Source organism: Melanotaenia boesemani, chromosome 24 (assembly GCF_017639745.1).
Source record: "Melanotaenia boesemani isolate fMelBoe1 chromosome 24, fMelBoe1.pri, whole genome shotgun sequence".
NCBI lineage: Eukaryota > Metazoa > Chordata > Actinopteri > Atheriniformes > Melanotaeniidae > Melanotaenia > Melanotaenia boesemani.
Window position 1 is genome coordinate 17,291,582 of NC_055705.1, and position 21,002 is coordinate 17,312,583.

A 21,002-nucleotide genomic window follows, 5' to 3' on the forward strand; every position below is an offset into this window, starting at 1 on the left:
TTTGCAGCTCCGACGTGTCGTTGATAACTTGTGGTAGCTTAAGAGATTATTCACAAATGTGGCTGCTTCTCTATTTTTTTATTGCCCTTTCTTTTCTTCCTCTCATCTTTTCCTCCCTATTTCTGACTCTTTGTTGTCTCTTCCCCCCCCCCCCTCCCCGTCTCACTTTGAGGTATTAAACTCTATATTTGCTCCTAACTTACTTTAATATCAGCTTCTCTCTCTTTCGTGGTGTTTTTCTGCTGCTCTGCTGCCTCTAGGACTGCTAGCTGCTGAAAGTACGTATCCCCCTCCCCACCCATAGATTGATTTGATGTGGTATCATGACATCCCTTGCTTTGTAGCTGCTTTTTTTTACTTGTTACTGAATGATGCAAGTCTAATCTCCCTCTTCTTCTCTCCTGTTTTTTTCCTTTTTTGTGAAATCTAACATGATTTGATTCATTTGCTTTTATTCCAAATAAGCCTCACATTGGCCCAGCATTACACACCTCTGTAAATGGGATTATTTTCTCTTTCTCTTTGCTTTTCCAGGGTTTCTGTCTTAAGTTTCATTGTAAATTGTGCAAAGCTGTGGTTTGAAGCAGAGCTGTACCATTTCTAGAAAGAAAAAAAAAAAACCTAGAAAACCTTGCTTTCCAAATTTAGCCTTAACCTTTCTACTTACCTTATTTATAAGAGACAGAGGTCCTGACTTGGTTTGGCTGTGTGGACCTTGCACAAATCCCTCAATCTATCTACAGTACTAACATTTTATGTTTAACTTGTGCTGGGGAACGATTAAAATGAATTGCGTTGCTTAAAAATTAAATAAAGAATTCTGAAGTTTAAAGTACTATTGCTTTAAAGATACTTCCATATGAAGAAAAGTGCAGTTAAAACAAACTGCTTTCTAACAGCAGTATTCCCCGTACACAGTAGCACTCCAGGTATTTCTTCTTAATCTGAAATTACTTATTAATGTAAAGAAGGCCAATATTTGTAATTTATTTTATTATAAAGTCAGCAGGATAAATTTCATAGCTGTGTGTAGCTGCTATCCTTCCAAACAAAGAGGGAATAATATGTGATTAATTTCCAGTCATTAGGTGTGTTTCCCTGCTATCACAGACAAAGAGCAGGCTGGAATCACAGCATGGCTAGATTATGAAGGAAAGTCAGTTTTTAATGACTTTTCACTGTAACATTTAAAAAAAAAAGGGTTTTTACACTTTTCATAGAAAGTAAAACAAGCGCAGTACGCCGGGCGCTAGGGTGCAGCGAGCGTGGACAGGAGGGAAGCTCGGCAGAGCCAGAGGTGGAAACGAACACACACAATGCCGGCCCGCACACCCCAAAAGCTGATGTACGATATCGGCTATAACAAGCCGGCATCTTCTGCCCTGAAACCCATGTTTGTTACATTCAGAGCCAGTGAACAGGAGACTTTGAAAAAACTGCATTAACACACAATAAAATAATTATCTGTGTTAATTAATTAATGCATTACCACGATGACGTGTTAGGGCTGGACGTATTAACACGTTATTGTGTAGTCAAAGTTTTTTTTCTTTTCTTCAGTTTGTTTCTCAACAAGTGTGCCATTCATGTAATCTCGTTCCTGGATGCAGTGGTTTTGCAGAATTACTTGGGAAAGTTTAAAGGAAAAAACATTTCTGTTCATTTTGAGGTTTTAAGTAGTTAAATCGTCTTGTTACTGATCTTATGTCACATTTTCTCTTCCTCGTTTGTAATAACAGGAAGCTGAAGTATAAAAAATGTAGATTTAACTGAGTGTTTGCACAAGTTTAAGGTCAATAACTTTAGTTTTGTCTTTATACATCACTTCTTGCTTTACAATCTAGAAATACTGAATTCCTAATCCTGCTTTTTGTCTCTTTCCAGCACCTGATGGCTGGAAATTATTCTGATATTGTTCCCTTTCTTTATTATTAGAAAGAAGGCAGCTTCACACAGCCTTTAACAAACAAATCCTGGAATTTTCATCTTTCTTTGTCGTAAATATTTTATCTCCATGTTCAAGTTGGGATTTACAGGAAATGTTTTTACTGCGTAACGATAACTCTGCTGGTGAAAAGCAGCTTATTTGTTTTCACAAAAATGTTTTTAAACCAAACCCTGTGTTTATATAAAGGTGCTCTTTATAAAAAAGTTTGCAATACATTACTTTTTAATCATTATTGAAGAAAATTAGACTTTTATGCCATAAATTGACATTTATCACATGATTTTCTGCTATTAACTGCAATGGAAATTTGTAATTGTTGCCATCAGTAGTTTAGTAAATATTTGCTGGTACATTTAAACATGTGCTGGCATCACTTCTCTAAATAACTGCGATCTCATCAGTGAAAGGAAGTCTTACCACACAGCACTTCAGCTTTTTTCACTCTTGTATCATTTAGGATCTTTAAGGTCTTGCAGGCTTGCACGCTTTACCAACGCATTTGGTCTCAGAAACCTAATATTTCAGATTTTAGTTCTTTTTTGACTAGTTTGACTGCATTTTTTGCTTTTTTTGTATTTCCTGGGTGTTCTTGCTTATAACCTGTGACTTTCTAAAGTGACTTTCCTCTGATGTTGTATTGATGCCATGTACCGCTGTTTCTCTGGTTTTGCTGCATGTGTGGGCGATGCAGCAGGTACTTGGGGTTAAATAGTTCTGTATGTCTTTCTGTGTCTTGTGCATTTCTGTTGTGATGTGTTTTTGTTTTTTGGTGTGTGTTTTCTTTGTTTTTTGCCTGTTTATGGATGTGTCACAGATTTCTTGTTTGTGGATAAGTCACGTTCAGTGTTTGCATTTTGCGTTGAAGGGTTGCTTGGTGTACTTTGTTTCTGTGTGACTGTATATCAGCTTGTATTTGTGAGTAAAGCATGTGTAACTGTGTCTGCACAGGGGCAGTGTCACAGGTTTTGGACAGTTTAGAGGAGATTCATGCCTTGACAGACTGCAGTGAGAAAGACATGGATTTCCTGCACAGCGTCTTCCAGGATCAGCATCTCCACACCCTGTTAGATGTGAGTTAACAAGATCAAGAGCTCTTCCTTTATAATACCCAAATCATCCAGTAGGTGTCAGAACATTCAAAGATCAACCACATGTTTAAATTTACCATCTATTATTTACACCTTGCATTGCGTTGTTAGGGTTTTGCATCACTGTCTTTTGAGCTGATCACATGTTTATTTGTTATTTCAGCTTTATGATAAAATCAACGCCCGGTCATCCCCTCAGATTAGAAATCCTCCAAGTGATGGAGTGCAGAGAGCCAAAGAGGTGAGGAAATAACTGCTGGTGATTAAACTGATATTTAACCTCGTCACGACGAGGCCTTTTTTTGCCTCCTGTCTGAAATGACACATGCAAAATAAATTAGGTGTGTCTTTATACCTACAATGGCTGTATAATCTTGGTCTCAAAAGAAAGCTGAAACTACAACAGCAGTGTCAGAATCATATCTTCATGGAAACTACCAGGATCTGTATGATTAATTTCAAAGAATCATAGGAGAACACATTAGCTTTTCTTTTAGGTAGAATAAAACTTTTGACCACACAACAGCAGAGTTTGTCCAGCAGCAATGAGACGAACATTTTGTAATCAGCAGAATTTTTACTTTCCTACCACATTTTGTTTGTGTGGTTTGCTTTAAGTGGAGAAATTGGCAAGCTTATGTTTTTGTTACATTCCCATATAATTGCGTGAGTTTTCAGTTGTGGTTCGGTTGGGTGGCAATGCTTAGTAGAGTCTTTTAGTAGAGTTTCTTCCCATGATTTTCATATGTTACATGTTAGGCTCAGTGCTTCCTAGTGTGTGCAAAGATCTCCTGTACTGCACATATTTTATGCTGTGACTCGTCAAGAAGAGGTTAATAATGAGAGGGTACACTACACTCTGACTTCTGTTTCCTTTTTAGGTGCTGGAAACCATCTCCTGTTACCCAGAGAACATGGAGGCCAAGGAGCTCAGGAGGATCCTCACACAGCCACACTTTATGGTGGGATATTACAGATATACACACTCCCTAAATTTTGGGGGATATTGCTGCTTTTCAGGGCATATGGAGTGGCCTTATTGGTGTGAGCAGTTACAGCCCACTGTGTCAGAAGTAGGGCTCTTTTGACAATCCACACAATTCCCTCGGCAACAAAGCTGCTTAGCACCTGAGCTTGGCAAGCGCCCTGGCAGGGATAGACACATTCAGAGAAAAGCGAGCAGAGACGGCAGCATTAGAGCAGCAGCAAATGCTGTAGGGCTGCAACGTGGAACGTCTGGATACGTTTTTATACTTTGTCAGAACCGCCGTGTTCATCAGTGGATTCTAGAGGATGACACAGACTTGAGACTAACAGAAAAGGACATGCTTGGAAACGAGAAACTCAGACAGAAGAAGTCAGTGTCTTAAAAAGGTATGAATCAATGCGAGAACTTTTTTTCTTGTTATAGACACTCCTTTGATTTATGTTTTAGTTACTCCACACAGCAGCTAAACAAACACCAATGTGGATGTTTTGTAGCCAACTTAGAGGCACAAGGTGTCTCCCTTTGCTGATTCAGTGTGTGACAGTGGACTTGTCTTTTCTCTGATTTGGTTCAATCCAATTAGCCGGCTCTGCTCTCTGACCTGTCCGTCTGGGTTTTTAAACCTGCCACAGACATTTAAACCAGCACAACTAATAAGATGAGTGTGAAGGGATTTAGGAGAGAAACATGTCTTACTTGCCGTTGTGCTGTGAGATTTCACAGTATGAGGCAGAGATGTGAAGACATGTTTGCATTTGCATTTCTATTGTGTATGTTTTCCACAAAAAAAAAAGCTGCAGCAAGCCATTCTAGCAGTTTAAAAGCATCATAAGCAGACATTTAGTAATACTACACAGGATTTCTGTCAAGACACTTTCCAGGTCATCGTTGATGGTTCTTAAAAAGACATTATAACCATCTCTGAACAGTTGAGCTGCTCTAATGTTTGCCATTAGTCAGAAGCCTTTAGTCGCAGCTGTTCAGTGTCTGACTGCAGCCTCAGTGTGCTGTGGTCATTTGGCAAGCTCAGCCAGTGGGATGTTTAGTAAAAACAGTGTGTCAGTGACATGATTAGTGCCCAAAGAGGTTTAGTGTAAGCCATTCTCTTTCTGACACTGGCATTATCAGCACATGCACACACAGTGCCAGTGTGTGTGCAACCACATGTATCTTTTATTATACTCAGAGCTTTGACTGATGACATTTTCTGGGTCACCACTGATTCCAGTTAAAAAGGTCTGATTTTCTGTTTGAGCACAGATTCACCAGTGGCTGAACCGAAGCTGTGTGGTGCATAACGTGTTCAGTGTACGATGTTGCATTTATAGAATCAGCATTAACATTAACTAAGTTCATTAATGAAAATAAATAAATATTTATTTATTTATTATTATTATATTTTATCCTCACACTGGAACTTTTATTTCTTGCATTTTATCTCTTATTTAATTTCAAATATTCTTTTTAAGTTTGTATTTTGTTATGCTTCTTCTGCAGACACCTCAGATAGTTTTGTAAATAAAATGTGCTCGCCTTGCCTTGCAAGCCACACACCTGTTTTCCTGACAAGTGTATAATTTCCAGGCTCTACTGCAGACCCATGATGTAGTGGCCCACGAGGTTTACAGCGACGAGGCACTGAGGGTGACTCCGCCTCCTACTTCACCGTACCTGAACGGTGACTCCCCTGACAGCACCAACGGAGACATGGACCTGGAAAACGTGACCAGGGTTCGGCTGGTCCAGTTTCAGAAGAACACTGATGAACCTATGGTGTGTAGATGAAAGACAGATTTACAGATCAACCAGTATCCTGGTTTTGCTGTCAGTTTCAGAGCCTCCATGTAAGACTGAACAGTTGTTAAAGGTGTTGCTTTTAAGGAATAGAGAGCTGTGTCCACTCTTTCAGCCTCGGGAAGAACACCCTTGTTAGTCATTTTCATATTGATACCTATTAAAACTAATAACTGGGGAAAAGACAACACACACACTAAATTTCTTGCATTACTGCATTGTTATTTAACACTGTATTTTTTAGTCATCCCCCTGTCACACTTTCTCCTGTAGGGCATAACTCTAAAAATGAATGACCTCAACCACTGCATTGTGGCCCGAATCATGCACGGTGGAATGATTCATCGACAAGGTATCGGTCATCGGTTCTAACTGTTAAGCATTAACTTTATAAACTCGGTGGGGCTTCTGAGTAATTATTAGCAACAACAACATGCTGTACAGTGACTCAAGGCATTTTAAGTCTTAATTACATCAATTAGACTCTCTCTGGAGTTTTTCTTGGCCTCTGCTTTGTGAAGTGATGTTTCAACACCTCATATCTTCATTTGCAGTCTCCAGTGATAAATCTTTTTTACCTCAGGGACTTTGCATGTAGGAGATGAGATCCGAGAGATCAATGGCATCAGTGTTGCTAATCAGACGGTTGAACAGCTCCAGAAGATGCTGGTAAGTCTTACAAGTCAGACTCCCTTATTTTTTTTTTTAACTGAAAAGCAGCTCTTATTTATTGATTGATTGCCATGACACTGTAATTAATTAATGAAACAAACTCTACAGAGGGAGATGAGGGGTAGCATCACTTTCAAGATTGTACCCAGTTACCGGTCCCAGTCGATGTCTTGTGAGGTAGTGTATCATCAATGCATTGATGCTTTTCTTTTTCTCAGGACTTGTAGGAGAAATAAACTTTGCTTTATGTTCTTCGTTGCAGAAAGAGTCCCCGGATTTGTCTCAACAGTCGCCTGCAAATGGACACGCTAGTGTCACCAGCTCCATCCTGGTGTGTTTGGGCTGTTGTCTCACTGCCACACACATACACTTATGCACACACACACTTTCACAGAAATAACAGAACATTTGTAAGACATATTTTATACGATTTCTATTTATTATATTTTAACACACAATCATGACACACAAAAGTCATTTAAAATACAAAGTCCTCCAAATAGTCCTCATCAAAATAATTCTCACAGAACCTGCACAAACTAATTGTCATTTCCCTTCAGGACCTGCCATCAACGATCCAGCCAAAAGGCCGACAGGTGAGTTTCTTTTTTTTTTCTTCTTCTTATAACACAACTGCACTCTATTTGCCAGATCCCTCCTTTGTCTTTCAAGTTGCTATATGCATCTTAGCAAGTCCAGTATGCATGTGTGTACTGTAAAAGCACTCCTGTTCTTCCTTTCCCATGCGTTCTCGTTTCCATCAAGTGTTGCTCCCATGGTGAGGCCTTATTGCCCACCTCAAAGGGATATCCTGTGTTTTCTTTCTTTTAAAGTGGGGTTGTGTAAAGTACATATTCAGTAGTTGGTATCTTAGCGGCAGTAAGTGGCAATCAGCACATTCTCAGTTTTGAGAAACTGAGAGAAACTTTGACATCTCACATCCTTGGAGCCAGCTTCTATAGCTGAAGATTGGACTGCCAGGGTCTTTGCCTTTGACTACTACCCAGCTTGCACTACACCCAATTTCCTCATGATCGAGCCTCACCTCCAGGCCTGGCTGCCTCGATGACCCACATCTGGGTGACAGAGTGAGATCCAGTGTTTTTTGTTCATCGTAGATCTTTCTAAAACTGCTCTTTGGTCCTTCATCAAGTACTCATTTGTCTTGGGAGATCCTACCAGGGGCATAAAGCCCCCCAAGATCTGAGCTCCTAGGACCATTGGGATGAACAAACCCCGCCACCCCAAAAAGGTGGCAGCTTCTGTGGGATGAATGGAGCGGGAGCTCGACGGGCAGATCAGTGCGGCATCCACAGTGGTGTGGGCTCAGCATCAGTCTGTCATGGTGTTAAAGGAGCTACTCCTCCACATTGAGAGAAGCCAGATGAGGTGGCTCAGACATCTGGTTAGGATGCATCCCTGGTGTGGTGTTTGAAGGCACCTCCAACCAGAGGGAAGTCCCAGAGAAGACTAAGGACATGCTGGATGGGCTATGTGCCTCAGCTGGCCCGGAAATGTTGTGGTATTTCCCCCCGGAAACTTAAGAGCCGACGGAGAGCACTCTGAAAGTGGTCTACTGCAGTTAAGACACTGACTACTCAATACTGTACACATTCCTACTTTAAAACAAAAAACTGTGATATACCATTAAACACTGGTGGATTCCCACATGTATTTCAGATTAAAAGCATTGATATTTGTCTTCTTGTGCCACAACATCACACATGCACAATTATAAACTGCAGTGCAGACATTTCACATGAGATTAGCAACCGTTTATGGGTCCCTCATCACCCTTCTTTTGTTTATACACCCCAACATTTTCTACTGCATGATATGTGTGTATGTGTGTGTGTGTGATGCTCTCAACCCCATAGATCTCCAGACCAGCTATCAAGGACAAATTGTCCATCAAGGTAAGATATACGTATCTAAGTGGACCACTTTGTAGAAGTAGATCCCGACTCCTGCCATTCCACAGCGCAAAGTTTGGTACCTCATCGTAGTGTTGTTTAGATCCCATGTTGGCTTTGAAAATTAATCCTCATGCTCTTGTTGGTGGACATAAAAAAAAAAAAAAAAGCACACTGATTAAAATAGACCTGTAGAGAGAGAAAAAAAAAAAGTTAAGTACTTTGTCCAATCATTGTTTCCTGCTTTTCATCTCTGCATTTTCCTGCTTCAACTTGTATAACCTTGACTTACCACTAATGGCAAATGAGCAACACATTTCTATCTACCAAACACTTGGACAGCCAGTCTCCTCAAACTTGGGCCTTTGAACTACTCTTTGCCATCTTATCAGAACCTAATGCCTTTCTTTTTGTTGTTTTCTCGCTGTATTGCACCAACAGATTTATGTACGTGCACAGTTTGAATACGATCCAGCAAAAGACGATCTCATTCCTTGCAAGGAGGCAGGCATCCACTTCCGGGTAGGTGACATAATCCAGATCATCTCCAAGGATGACCACAACTGGTGGCAGGGAAAGCTGGAAAATACCAAGAACGGCACAGCGGGCCTCATACCCTCACCTGAGCTGCAAGAGTGGTGAGAAGAACAAAATTCATCAGCTTCTTAAGGAAAAACTAGCTAAAAACAATCATTACTTAATGAGTTGGCATTAAGTCTTATTAGAGGTATGAGAGAGTTCAATGATTTGTTTGCCAGCTGCAACACTTTCTAGAGAGACTGTGTTTTTCGCTAAGCCCCAAACAAAGTGTTTTGGACATTATTCATTTACATTGAAAGCAGTAATGTTAACAAGCCTGACTCACAGCAAAACCACTGGGAGCGCTTTGGTGGACACTCTGACTTGCCTTTAACACCAACACCAAGTTAACAAGCAACATAGGACGTTTGTTATTAAAGCTTACATTACAGGGCCTGAAATTCACTGCAGGACTGTGGGTATCTTGCATAATATCAATTCCTGCAAACCCAACTCTTATAATACAGGAAATTCCTGCATACAATTACAGCAATGTGCAATAATGTGCAGTAAACCTTTGCATCGGAGCAATAAAACTAAAGCGAAGAAAAAGACTTCCCCTTCTCTTTCAAAGCTTCGTGCAGAATTTCCTGCTGGTTAAAACATAAATCTAACCTTGCATCATCTAAAGGGAGCCTGCTCCAAAAAACACACCAGAATAAAGAGCAGCACACAAACCTCACCAGTCTGGTGGAAATTTCAGAGCTTGGCCCACTACAAGAGCAGTTTGATTTTCATGGAACTTTTATCAAATGGGAAATTATTTAATAGAGGAGACAGAGGACAGAATAAATCATGGAAAAGAGCGTCACTAAAACGACTTGATACACTGAAGCAGCTCAAAGAATCAACAAGTTACTGCAATGTATATACTTTTTTGATACCAAGTTAGCAAAAAATGATGATTTGTGAGCAGGGAAAGAGCATGGAGTCAAGACGAGAAAGATGACAACTAAGAAAGAGAAGAATGAATGCTGCATATTAATCTAAGCCACAGTAGGACCCTGTAAAAACCAGTGGAATATCTCGCCAAAGTCTTTAAATTCCTAAGTGAAGTATGCAAGAGTAGAACTCCACCTGTTTTGAAAAAAGAAATTTCAGGCCCTGTGTTAGCTGAGGGTATTAGCTCATCACCCAAATGATAAACGGCTCAACTCCGTATTCTCTGTGAAACCTCACATTTCTAATGAAGTGTTGTTTTGTTTTTTCTTTTACTGGCTCTGTAATGTTACGCCAGTTCATTGTGATTCCCTCGTGCAACTAGTCTGTAAACCGTTGTAGACCTAGGAACTAACTTGCCTTAAATAAAAAGCAGTATTAGTCAAATGGCATTGATTTGAATAATTTAAACATGAGGATTTTCTGAGAAACTGAAAACTAATGCCCGGTATACTTTGCACTGTTTTGGGCTGTTCCGGAAGAAGCAGTCATTATTCTGGGAGTTTGCAATTTGTAACATTTTAATGTGTAGCTGCCTGAATACCTTAAACCATTACCTAAAACACCCTTGCTAAGTTGTTACTATGACACTTAAAAGCAATACGAACATGACGTATATATGGTGTTTTTCAGGCGCGTGGCATGTATAGCAATGGAGAAGACCAAGCAGGAACAGCAGGCCAGTTGTACCTGGTTTGGCAAGAAGAAGAAACAGTACAAAGACAAATACCTAGCCAAGCACAATGCTGGTAAGCTAACAAACATGATAACCTAATGATGGAAAGGAGCAAAGCTAATCCACAGGAATTTAGTATTAAAAACAGTTTTTATTAATTTGTGTAAAAAAAGACTGTACTTTATCTTAAACTGACAAGCAGCTTGACATTTTCTAGTCGCTACAGAATGAGCTCCAGTTGTTTTGTGAATCCCTCGTGGTTCTGTAGTAAACGTAACTGACCCTGTTATAGTTAATGTTGCACGCTTATTGTGTTTTCCCTCTGATTGCCCTTTTCTGCCCACGTCACAATTTTTGCCTCGCTTCTCAGTGACTAACAGCTTTTTGGCGTTAACATGTTTCGTTAGCGTTTTTAGTTGAACTTGTCTTGTTTTATGGTCTTTTTATTAACCCTTCCGCTCCCACCCTTTGTCCATATTTCATGCTGTCTCTTACCCAATGACATGGCTGCATGTAAGTAACTCAAAGCTGGCATCCAGCTTCTGTGTTTTCTTCCCTCTCTTTAATACTTAGTTTTCCTAATGTCTCCTTGACTTTTGAATTCTAACTACTTGTTATGAGCTGCTCTGGTTTGTTACTTTTAATGTAATTCATATTGAATAGTGTACTTGTATTGATTCTGTTTGACCAAGGTTAGTGTAAATAAGGTGGTTTTAATGCTGCCTCAAGGCATTTGGCCTCCATCAGGTCTATTCGATACTTGACTGAACCAGCAGTTGGTGTACATTATAGCATAATTTAAATAATTTAGCTGTAAATATTAAAACCCATCGGAGAACTGCAGGTTTGATTTAAGCTACAGGGACACAACTCTGGAAGTAATGTTTCTCTGATTTTGTATTAGGTTTGCATTTATGTTTTCACATATATTGTCTGTGTTTACACAGTTCTGAAGTTCATTTCCCCATATTTCTTGTTTCATAACTTCCCCAAATGGTTGCAGATTATTTTTAAAATGTTTATTCTAATGTATTTGCAAATTCTGAGTTGAACCAGTGCTTCCTTTCTGTTGTGCAGTGTTTGACCAACTAGATCTGGTGACATATGAGGAAGTGGTCAAACTACCGTCGTTCAAGAGAAAAACGTTGGTTTTACTTGGTAAGTAAGCATTTATTTTTATAAGTAGCACCTGTTACCTCTCATTTGCTCTTTAGCAACTTTTCATAACTTATGTTTACAGTGATCCAAATAGTTAGTTAACAAAATATTAGAGGCACAGTCTCCCTAAATACAACCACCAGTTACAAATAAACCATCTGTCGTTGCTGAAAGGTTGTTGGAATAATTTCATTTTTAATATATTAGACGTTAATGGACCTCATACATTTCTCCAAGCATCTCTTACAAACTCTGTAGAACTACTTCTTCTATTAGTGGACTGTGTAATCATCTCTACTTTTTCTTTTCATTTAGGTGCACATGGAGTTGGCAGGAGGCACATCAAGAACACACTCATTGCCAAACATCCTGACCGCTTCGCCTATCCCATTCCTCGTAAGCACACACACACACATACATATTACACCATAAACACTGTCAGATTCTCAAATGTCTGAAATTGTTGTTGGACTAGACAGTAAATTAGAAAGTGAGTCATCTGAGAGGCCTGAGCTTTAAAAACATTCCCATATCTTTAAGATCGTAATAACATTTTATTTAACTGTTGATGTTACTTAGCAACACAGGCACACAGTCTAAGTCTTGTAGTCCATTCTATAAATCTTATCCCTCTTCCTCACCTTTTGTCTTCCCTCTCAGATACAACTCGGCCTCCCAAGAAGGATGAGGAGAATGGAAAGAACTACTACTTTGTCTCTCATGACCAGATGATGCAGGACATCAGCAACAATGATTACCTGGAGTATGGCAGCCATGAAGATGCCATGTATGGAACCAGGTTGGAGACCATCAGACAGATTCATGCCCAGGGAATGATCTCCATCCTGGACGTTGAGCCACAGGTAATGACACGTTCAAACAAGTTTAAAATGTTAATATTATGCCTCAGAGAAATGTTAAAATGTCCGTGAAGACCTTCTTCAGCTTCTCTGCGCAGTCCTTTAACACACGGCCAGGGATGTTGTCTGGACTTGCTGCCTTCCGGGTGTTAATAGTGACAGACAGGCATAGAGTCTGGTCGTGTGGAAGGGGGTGGGGTTTTCTATGGGCATTTCTTGTTTTGTGCTTCAAAGTGTTCCAAGAAGCTAATCAGGTTTTTAGCAGATAGGTGTTGCCCTCGCATCTCTGTGGCGTGGACCTATAGTTTGTGATGCCTGAATGCCATGCCATAGGCTCTGTGCATCATTGCTGTCTTTGAAGTGAGAAGTTATCTTGTGTGTGTACTCCTGTTTTGCTTTCCTAATGCCCACGGGACAGGTTGGCCCTCGCTCTTCTCAGGCCAGATTGATCCCCAGTTCTGAAAGCGTTCTCTCTGGCCCTCGGCAGCCTATGGATGTCCTCTGTCAGCCATGGCTTCTGGTTAGCCCGTATGATGATGCTCTTTGTGTGGGTCACATCATCGATGCACTTGGTGATGTGGGAGGTCACAGTATCTGAGTACCCCTCAATGCCTGTGTGGTTGTTGTTAGCGGCTGCCTGCTTAAACATTTCCCAGTCTGTTGTGTCAAAGCAGCCTTGAAGAGCAGAGGAGGCCTCCTCTGGCCACACTCTTACCTGCTTCTGAACTAGTTTAGTGACTTTCAGGGGCTGTCCCCACAACACAGAATTGCAGTAAAATCACCAAAGTATTTTAGCATTCCACCCTTTTATCCCCACAAAACCAGGGATTAGCCTCCATGAAACCGAGCATATCTGAAATCAGGTACCAAGGCGGATAGGTTTGAGACCTCTACAGTCTGTGGTACTGTGAGGATTGCATAACCGCACTGCTAGAGGATACGGGCGCCAAACAAAACAACAATAATGGCATCTGTGACCAACTGTGTTGTGGTGCTGCTCCAGACAGTCCTGGCTTGTGTACAACTTTAACACCAAAATGCACTGCTTTACAACACAGTTGCTCTAATGTACCATCAGCAGTGGGAGCAAGCAGACATGTCATTATCTGCGCATGCGCTACGTCTTGTTCTAGCTCTGGAGTGTTACTCTCTAATAATTGTAGCCCCCCCCCCACCCCACAGCCTTGTAGTATGTACTACAGCGGTTTTGGGGAGATGTTGAAGCCTTTCTCATAGTTTTCACCACTGTTTTCACACCTGAACCAGCTTCAGTGCCTTGTGGACATAGCCTCACTCTCTGTAGGTATGCTGGCATTAGCAGTAAGGTGAGCAGAGAGCCCGATGTGGGGGAGGGGGTGGCTTTGCATGCCCCTTTGTGTGAAGTGTAGACTAGACCAGGTCCAAAATATTGTCTCCCCTTGAAATGTTGGAAGGACTGTCTTGAGAGCAGAATGATTAAAAACTGCAACTAACAAAATCGCAGTAAATTTTCCAGTACAGATAGAAACAATGGCACCTCACGATCATAAACTCTGCCAGTGTTTAACATTGTTTGCATACTACCATAGCGTCTCGGCACCACACATCACGGATGTAAACACAGACCCCACCACCTCGAGTCTTTACTCTGTTTACGAGGGCCCTGTCGGCTCGGGAGCATGTTAGCTGATCCAGTTGTATAGCAGTTGGGATATTGTTGTTCAGCCATGTTTCAGTGAAAACAATCACACAGCAGTTACTTACTGTCCAATTCGCTGACCTCAGCAGTGTGTGGTCCATTTTATTGTCCAACGATCGTACGTTAGCCAGAAAGTTAGATGGTATAGTTGGGCGAGTTGGGCCAGCCGCTAGCCTACCCCGGATACCTCCACACTTGCCTCTCTTCTGCTTTCTCGCACACCGCTTCCAATGCCTCCTTCTTGGGGAAGGAACAGCAGACGACTCCGGTGTGACTTTAAACTTACAGAGTAGTCCGAGCTCTCTTAGCGTCTCTGTTGTTTCACTGCCAGAAACACTGCAGACAGATTAAAAAACTTTAACAAGCAAAACACCATACTGTTGGGACAGAGAAAGGCTGCTGCATCTACATGCGCCGTCATCGATTCATACATTCATTTCACCTAAGTGGAAATGACTTCAAAAATAATGTTATAGCCTACAGTATTGGATAGTCAAATAAAACTAGATGACAATTTAGTCCCAACACTTAAAACCAAAAATATTTGCAACTTAATACTGCTTAATGTACCAGATATCAAAAAGTGCAGGCACTGAATAAACTGAAGGGTTTGTCAAAGCAACATCTTTCTTTTTTTGTGTTGTCTAAACAGCTTTGGCTGAAAGAACTAGAGATTAAAGGTACTTTTCCCCCCATCTAACAGGCACTAAAGATCCTCAGGACTGCAGAGTTTGCTCCCTATGTTGTCTTCATTGCAGCTCCCACCATCACCCCTGGCATAACTGAGGTAAAATCGCATATTTGTAACGGATCAAATTCACTTTATCTGCACATACTAACAGATTCCATCTACACTGGCTTGTTAGTTTGAGTTCAGGCATTTCCCAAAATATAAGCATTTAAGAAGACAAACAATGATGCCTCAGCAATTTAAAGTAGATAAATCCCAAAACCATCTTGATTTAACATTTTCTCACATATATTAAAAGGGCTGTATTTGTGTGGAAATACAGTAGTGGCATAAATAACCACATTTTATTGGAAAACGGAAACTGAATTCAAGCAGAGTCAGTGTGGAAACAGTCTTAATTTCTATTTGTCATCTTTTTTTTTTTTACTCATTGAGTCTCTTACTGCACATGTCCTGTTTGCTTTAAGCATGTTTTTATTTTTTTTGGCATGCCTATTTTCATTTGCACCTAAGGTCCCAAGGTGGTGCAGGAAACTGCCTGTAAGTATATAGATTAAATGGTGCGTTATGCACATCTGGTCCCTGTGCATGTGTCAGTAGCAACTACCCAGCTTTGTTCAGTCCTATTACATGTTCTTTCAATAATCCCTCTGTGTGGATCCTATGAATGTGGTGACGCCATTTACAAAGCAATTTTACTTCCTTCCTGAATCTCGTGATATTGTAGGGAAATGTTTTAGCAGTATTAATTTCAGATAACCTCAACTGGAATATCAAATAAAGTAACTATGATTTGATTATTTTCCTTTAGCATCAGAAAAATATGTTTGGAAAATACTTGTGTAAAATCCCCCAATAGTAGACATGTATGAACCAAAATCTGAACATGGAACTAGTTAAAAAAAAAAAAAAAACATATCATAAAGCTACTTCCTGTCACACAAAGTCAGTCATTAAACTTAATTTCTCATCTTACCATCAGGATGACTCTCTCCAGCGACTCCAGAAGGAATCAGAGATGCTACAGCACACCTACGCTCACTATTTTGATCAGACCATCATCAACAATGAGATCGATGACACCATCCGCCTGCTGGAGGAGGCCGTGGACCTGGTGTCTAACACACCTCAGTGGGTTCCCGTCTCCTGGGTCTACTGACATACAGTCAACGGCAATTAGCTGATCACCCCTGAACATCCCATCACCAATCCAACATGGAATCTAAACTTTGTGAAACCATCAAATCTCTCATTAAGATGATGTTTCAGTAGATAAACTATTGTTGACAAAGAGGGAAACGAAGAAATGACTGACGCCTCACTAGACTTCATCCTGCCCCCATCCATGTTCTCTCAACAGCCTCGAAGGCTTATTGTTGTGTACATATATACATACACATGTATATATAAATGATAAAAAAAACAACAAAACACTAAGTGAATATAGGTCTGTCCTCATGTAGTTGAAGGGTGGGGAGTGGCGGGGCAGTGTAGTAGATTTTGTAATTTTCTTTTGTAATTGATGGATGGATGAAAATATTGGAAAGGCAATAGCAAACATGACCATAAAACAGTCTTACGGGGTTGCCTGTGTGCGTGTTGAACTTTTTAAAGGCACTTCTTGTGGTACTCTGTGTCCTCCTCTCCAGCGCCCTCGGGTCCTGTCGGCCCCTGTGAAAAACAGGCCGAATTTTAAAGCACATCAGAAGCTGCTACAGTGACGAGTTAATTCCCCCAGCCCTTTATTTCTCCAGTCCTCTGTGCCTTTCAGTTTGTTGAAGGAGCACATTGAATCCCTGTGTTTGTCCACTATTCTAAGCCCCCATCCCTCCCTCCTCAGTCCTAACCTCCCAGCTAACCACTAACGGTCTCTGTTTACATTTCAGTTTGCACAAAATGGACAATGAAGAAAATGTACGCCATTTTTGTCATTTCTCATTATGTCTTGCTTACTTTCTCTGGTTGTCTTTACCCTCCAATACATACGTAATGCTAATCAGCAGGTACATGAACATTGTTCCTGGGACACAATCAGCTATGAAAAACAGCACTGATATCAACTACTAAACATGGCTCCTGGACTTGAAGTTCACAAAGAAAAAAGGAGAAAAACTGCCTTATCAGAGCCTCTGGGGAAGAAGTCCATAACACCTATGCACACCCCTGGTTTCTGCCAGGCAGACCGCCACGACGATGTTTTCTTCTTTGCCAACAGTGAGCCATGTTAGTGTGGAAGGGTAGGGCTTCATGTAGGAGGGATAACTCCAACTGTAGAGCCACCGTTCCCGAACTGTTAACTGTTGTCTTTAAAAAAATATCTAAGAAAAAAAAAAAAAGAGTATTCTTGTTTTGGGGGAAAGAAAATAACAAATTTGTGTGTAAATGTTTCAATGGTGCGTACGTCATGAGTGAATTTACAAAGAGCCAGTGTATATTAACCCTTAAAAGAAGCTCAGTATGTGGCATAACCTTTCATCCTTTACCAGAAGTGGAACAACACTCCCAGCTACAGTTGGGTTGAAGGCTTGAAGGGAAATAAAGTTTTAAACTGATGTGGTGGCTGTTTTGCCACTTTGAGTAAAAGTCTTTTAATTTCAAGTCCTGTGTAAATTACCTCTGCAATGACAAAAGCAGCTCTTCTGTATGAAATGTTGTTCTTTTTTTTGTTATTTCATTTGTAAAGAAAATATATTTCCTTTTACGTGTTTAAAGTAATTGGACTGGTCTTCCCGTTCCTTTTAATGTATGAATGTGCAGTATATGTGGAGGTCATATGTGGATGGCTATTTGTTTTGATTTTAAATCAGTTGTACACATTTCACCACGACCTCTTTAAGTCTACAACACAAACACAATTTTGGTGAATTACAGCTTTTCCTGTAGCCCAGGGGTGTCAAACTCCAGTCCTCGAGGACCGCTGTCCTGCAAGTTTTAGGTGTCTCCGTGCTTCAACACACCTGACTGAAATTAATGCGTTGGAAGCTTTTGATTTTAATCGTGTGTTGGAGCAGGGAAACAACTAAAACCTGCAGGACAGCGGCCGTCAAGGACCGGAGTTCGACACCCATGCAGATTTTCATGTTAAATTTCCCAATGATCCTTTTTAACAACACTGCCACAAACGCAACAGTGTACAGGTACTTTATATATTTAATGTTACACCTGCAGTGGTTAATTTTAAAATACACTAAACCTATTATAAATAATATACATCAGTGTTGTTTAGTTGGGAAATGGTTTAGAACAGTGTTTCTCAATCCTGGTCCTCAGGGACCACTGCCCTGCATGTTTTAGTTCTTTCCAAGTCCAGTACACCTGATTCAGATCAATTGAACTGCTTGTCAAGTTCTTTGCACGCCTGCTAATGAGCCATTCAATTGAGTCAGGTGTGTTAAAGATAGACACCTCTAAAACATGCAGGGCAGTGGTCCCAGAGGACCAGGATTGAGAAACACTGGTTTAAAAAATTAGTGTTTTCAAGCTCCCAAAACGCTGGTTCCATGTGGATGAAACGTTCAAACAATTACAAAAAAAAGTACACAGATACACCCTAACAGTAGTAAGTCTTGGTCTTCTACTTCTCACCACTGTGAAATGTCTGGGAAGACTGGTGTGGGGACACAGGCTGCTCTCCTATCTACCTTGTATCATAAATCAAGCTCTCAAGAACAACCTACCAGAAAACCTGCTGCTGTCGTCCTAGCACTGCTCTGTGGAGCGCATCCTCACCCATGGTATCCTGGTTCAGCAGCAGCTCTGCATACGACAAGGCTGCCCTGCAGAGAATGATCAAAGCTGCACATGGGAATAATAAACACACAACCACCTGTTCTAAAAGGCATTTTTGCTTCAAGAAGGCAAAAAACATTGAGACACATTTCGCCTAGCCCATCATCTCCTTGAAGTGCTGCCTTAAGGGAGACGTTCTCAAATAGCAAGGACAAGCAGACTTTAACAGTTTTTACCCCCAAGCATTAAATGCAAATCTAATCATAATCTTTAATTCATTATGTGCAATATTAAGGTGTAGCACCACGCTGAGGGTATTATGTTGGCATCTGCAGTTGTGTGTGTGTGTGTGTGTGTGTATATATATATATATATATATATTTAGTTGTGTTTTATTAGAGTTCTGTTTTACATTCAGACTCAAACCAGTGAACTGGTCTGCAGTCACACCAGTTTAACCAGAACTAAAGTGGGAGGAATTTACTCTGGACATTTGGTCTTGGAAGTTGATGGTTAAGTCATCAGGCTTCATTACAACCTACGTTTTCACAAAAATAATATATTCAAACAGTCTAATTAGATGTTTGGATGTCAACATCAGCTCACATGAATCGCCTGTTGAAATTTAAATTGGTTGCCAGGCAACATGATGTGTCAGTATTCGGGTTTTACAAATAATTCGCAATTAATAATTCCAGTGTTTGATCTTTGGTTGCTTATCTGAACTTTACTTACGGCTTTTACGTAACCAACCTACTGTCCTTGTCTGTGGGGTACCAGGTAGGGGAGGCAGTACTTTATAGTCGTCTTCTTCAGTGGTGCCTACAATGGCTGTCAAGTAGCTAAAAAGATGGACATGTAACACCACCTCTAGCTCCACTTTGCCCAAAAGCCTTTTATTGTCACGATATTCTGTCTTCGTTTTTTTTAGGCTTATTTGGTCTGCTGCTCCTTTTGTTGTTTGTTTGCTTCTTTTTCTTTTTTTTGGTTTATTGAAACATTGAGTTGACGTCATGTAAAGAACCACTAATTTTTGGTTCCTAGATAGACAGTCTAAACTGATCTTTACCTGGGTAAACCTCATATGTCAAAGTGCAAGTGAATGCATCATGTAATGTATTTCTATATGTTATTCTACATCAACACCACCAGGTTCTTCATCATAATGTAGCATCATCTTGCCAGCTATTTGGGTGATAACATTTGTCTGTCCCAACTGTTTAAATTTAATGTAGAGGAAGTAAAAGTCATAAAACGACAGCTTGTGCATGTTCAACTCAACCTTTCTCACAATAGATCCACAAACGTTGAGCTCAAACTATTTACAACCATAACTCAAATACAGCTATTACACCTGCAGAGCATTTGTTTCCAAAAAAGCTGCTTTTAAAGCTTTTAAAGCGAGAGCCAAAGCAACAAATGTGACTTGAATCAATACAGAGCTTCAGGTGCTACCACACTTATAAAAATGAGTAGCAAGAACGCTGTGCCATCTATCTGAAAACAGAGGACTACTTTAGAAGGAAATGACGAAGCTCTTCTTACCAGTGATGCTCAGTCAGACATGGGGAGTTGCCCATCACTTTCTGAAAAAGATTAAATATTAGCATTAATAATGGTCACAGGAAAAATAAAATATACACAATCTCAACAGCTCTTAACTTCCTTCAACACACAAACATTTTTCATCACAAAAAAATAAAGTTATGTTGCTCAAAATCAAACCAGGTGCTAAACAAGTTGCATTTTAACGCTCCAGTGGTTTGAGCTGCATCTCTCCTACCTGACAGCTCCAAATAAATTGATCCCAGCTTGGATTTTCTCCACGCCTTGTTTCATTAACAGTTTAGGGAGCTGGATCTCAGCTGCTCCTTATCTTCCTGTGGCTCAGAAGACGCTGTTACATGGGAAATACCAACCTGAATTAAAGTATGTGTCATGATGCTGCACGAGTCCCCCCTGAGGCATTATGAACACTGTGCTCATAATGTAGAATTAACATCTCCTAATTACTCACCTCCCAAGATGCTCATTGATTTCCCATCTTTGTCTTAGCGTAACGATGTATTCCATGTCACAATACCAACACAAGATGACAGTCTAACTATACTGACACTGTTTCTGCTGCTGTGGGGATTTCTTGAAAACCTGATGAGTTATTGATTGAACATCGTGCAGCAGAAAATCTGGTTATGACAGATTGAAAAGTGTCCTTATAGCTTGTGTGTAGGACAGCATCTATCATCGACTGCTCTGGGAATTAAATTCAAAGTTACCAAAGAATGGCCA

General features: G+C 40.4%; 1 protein-coding gene across 13 annotated transcripts in view; it reads left to right on the plus strand.

Annotated features, from left to right (window-relative positions):
• The window catches only part of LOC121635879 (peripheral plasma membrane protein CASK-like), a 50,696-nt gene extending 32,997 nt beyond the window's left edge, over positions 1-17,699 (plus strand). The window contains exons 11-28 of one of the 13 annotated variants that reach the window (XM_041979252.1): positions 261-277; positions 2,893-3,018; positions 3,200-3,277; positions 3,918-3,998; positions 5,609-5,797; positions 6,092-6,170; positions 6,402-6,487; positions 6,599-6,666; positions 6,746-6,821; positions 7,051-7,086; positions 8,368-8,406; positions 8,845-9,041; positions 10,555-10,670; positions 11,690-11,755; positions 12,071-12,151; positions 12,416-12,618; positions 14,997-15,080; positions 15,967-17,699. In XM_041979252.1, coding sequence (XP_041835186.1) covers positions 261-277; positions 2,893-3,018; positions 3,200-3,277; positions 3,918-3,998; positions 5,609-5,797; positions 6,092-6,170; positions 6,402-6,487; positions 6,599-6,666; positions 6,746-6,821; positions 7,051-7,086; positions 8,368-8,406; positions 8,845-9,041; positions 10,555-10,670; positions 11,690-11,755; positions 12,071-12,151; positions 12,416-12,618; positions 14,997-15,080; positions 15,967-16,143 — 1,799 coding nt within the window. In that variant the 3' untranslated portion in view covers positions 16,144-17,699. Of the gene's footprint in view, positions 1-260; positions 279-1,495; positions 2,643-2,892; positions 3,019-3,199; positions 3,278-3,917; positions 3,999-5,608; positions 5,798-6,091; positions 6,171-6,401; positions 6,488-6,598; positions 6,668-6,745; positions 6,822-7,050; positions 7,087-8,367; positions 8,407-8,844; positions 9,042-10,554; positions 10,671-11,674; positions 11,756-12,070; positions 12,152-12,415; positions 12,619-14,996; positions 15,081-15,966 lie in introns of those variants that run through there. The other 12 variants (XM_041979251.1, XM_041979250.1, XM_041979249.1 and 9 more) reach the window with 12 other exon arrangements.
• Positions 17,700-21,002: the final 3,303 nt, after the last annotated feature.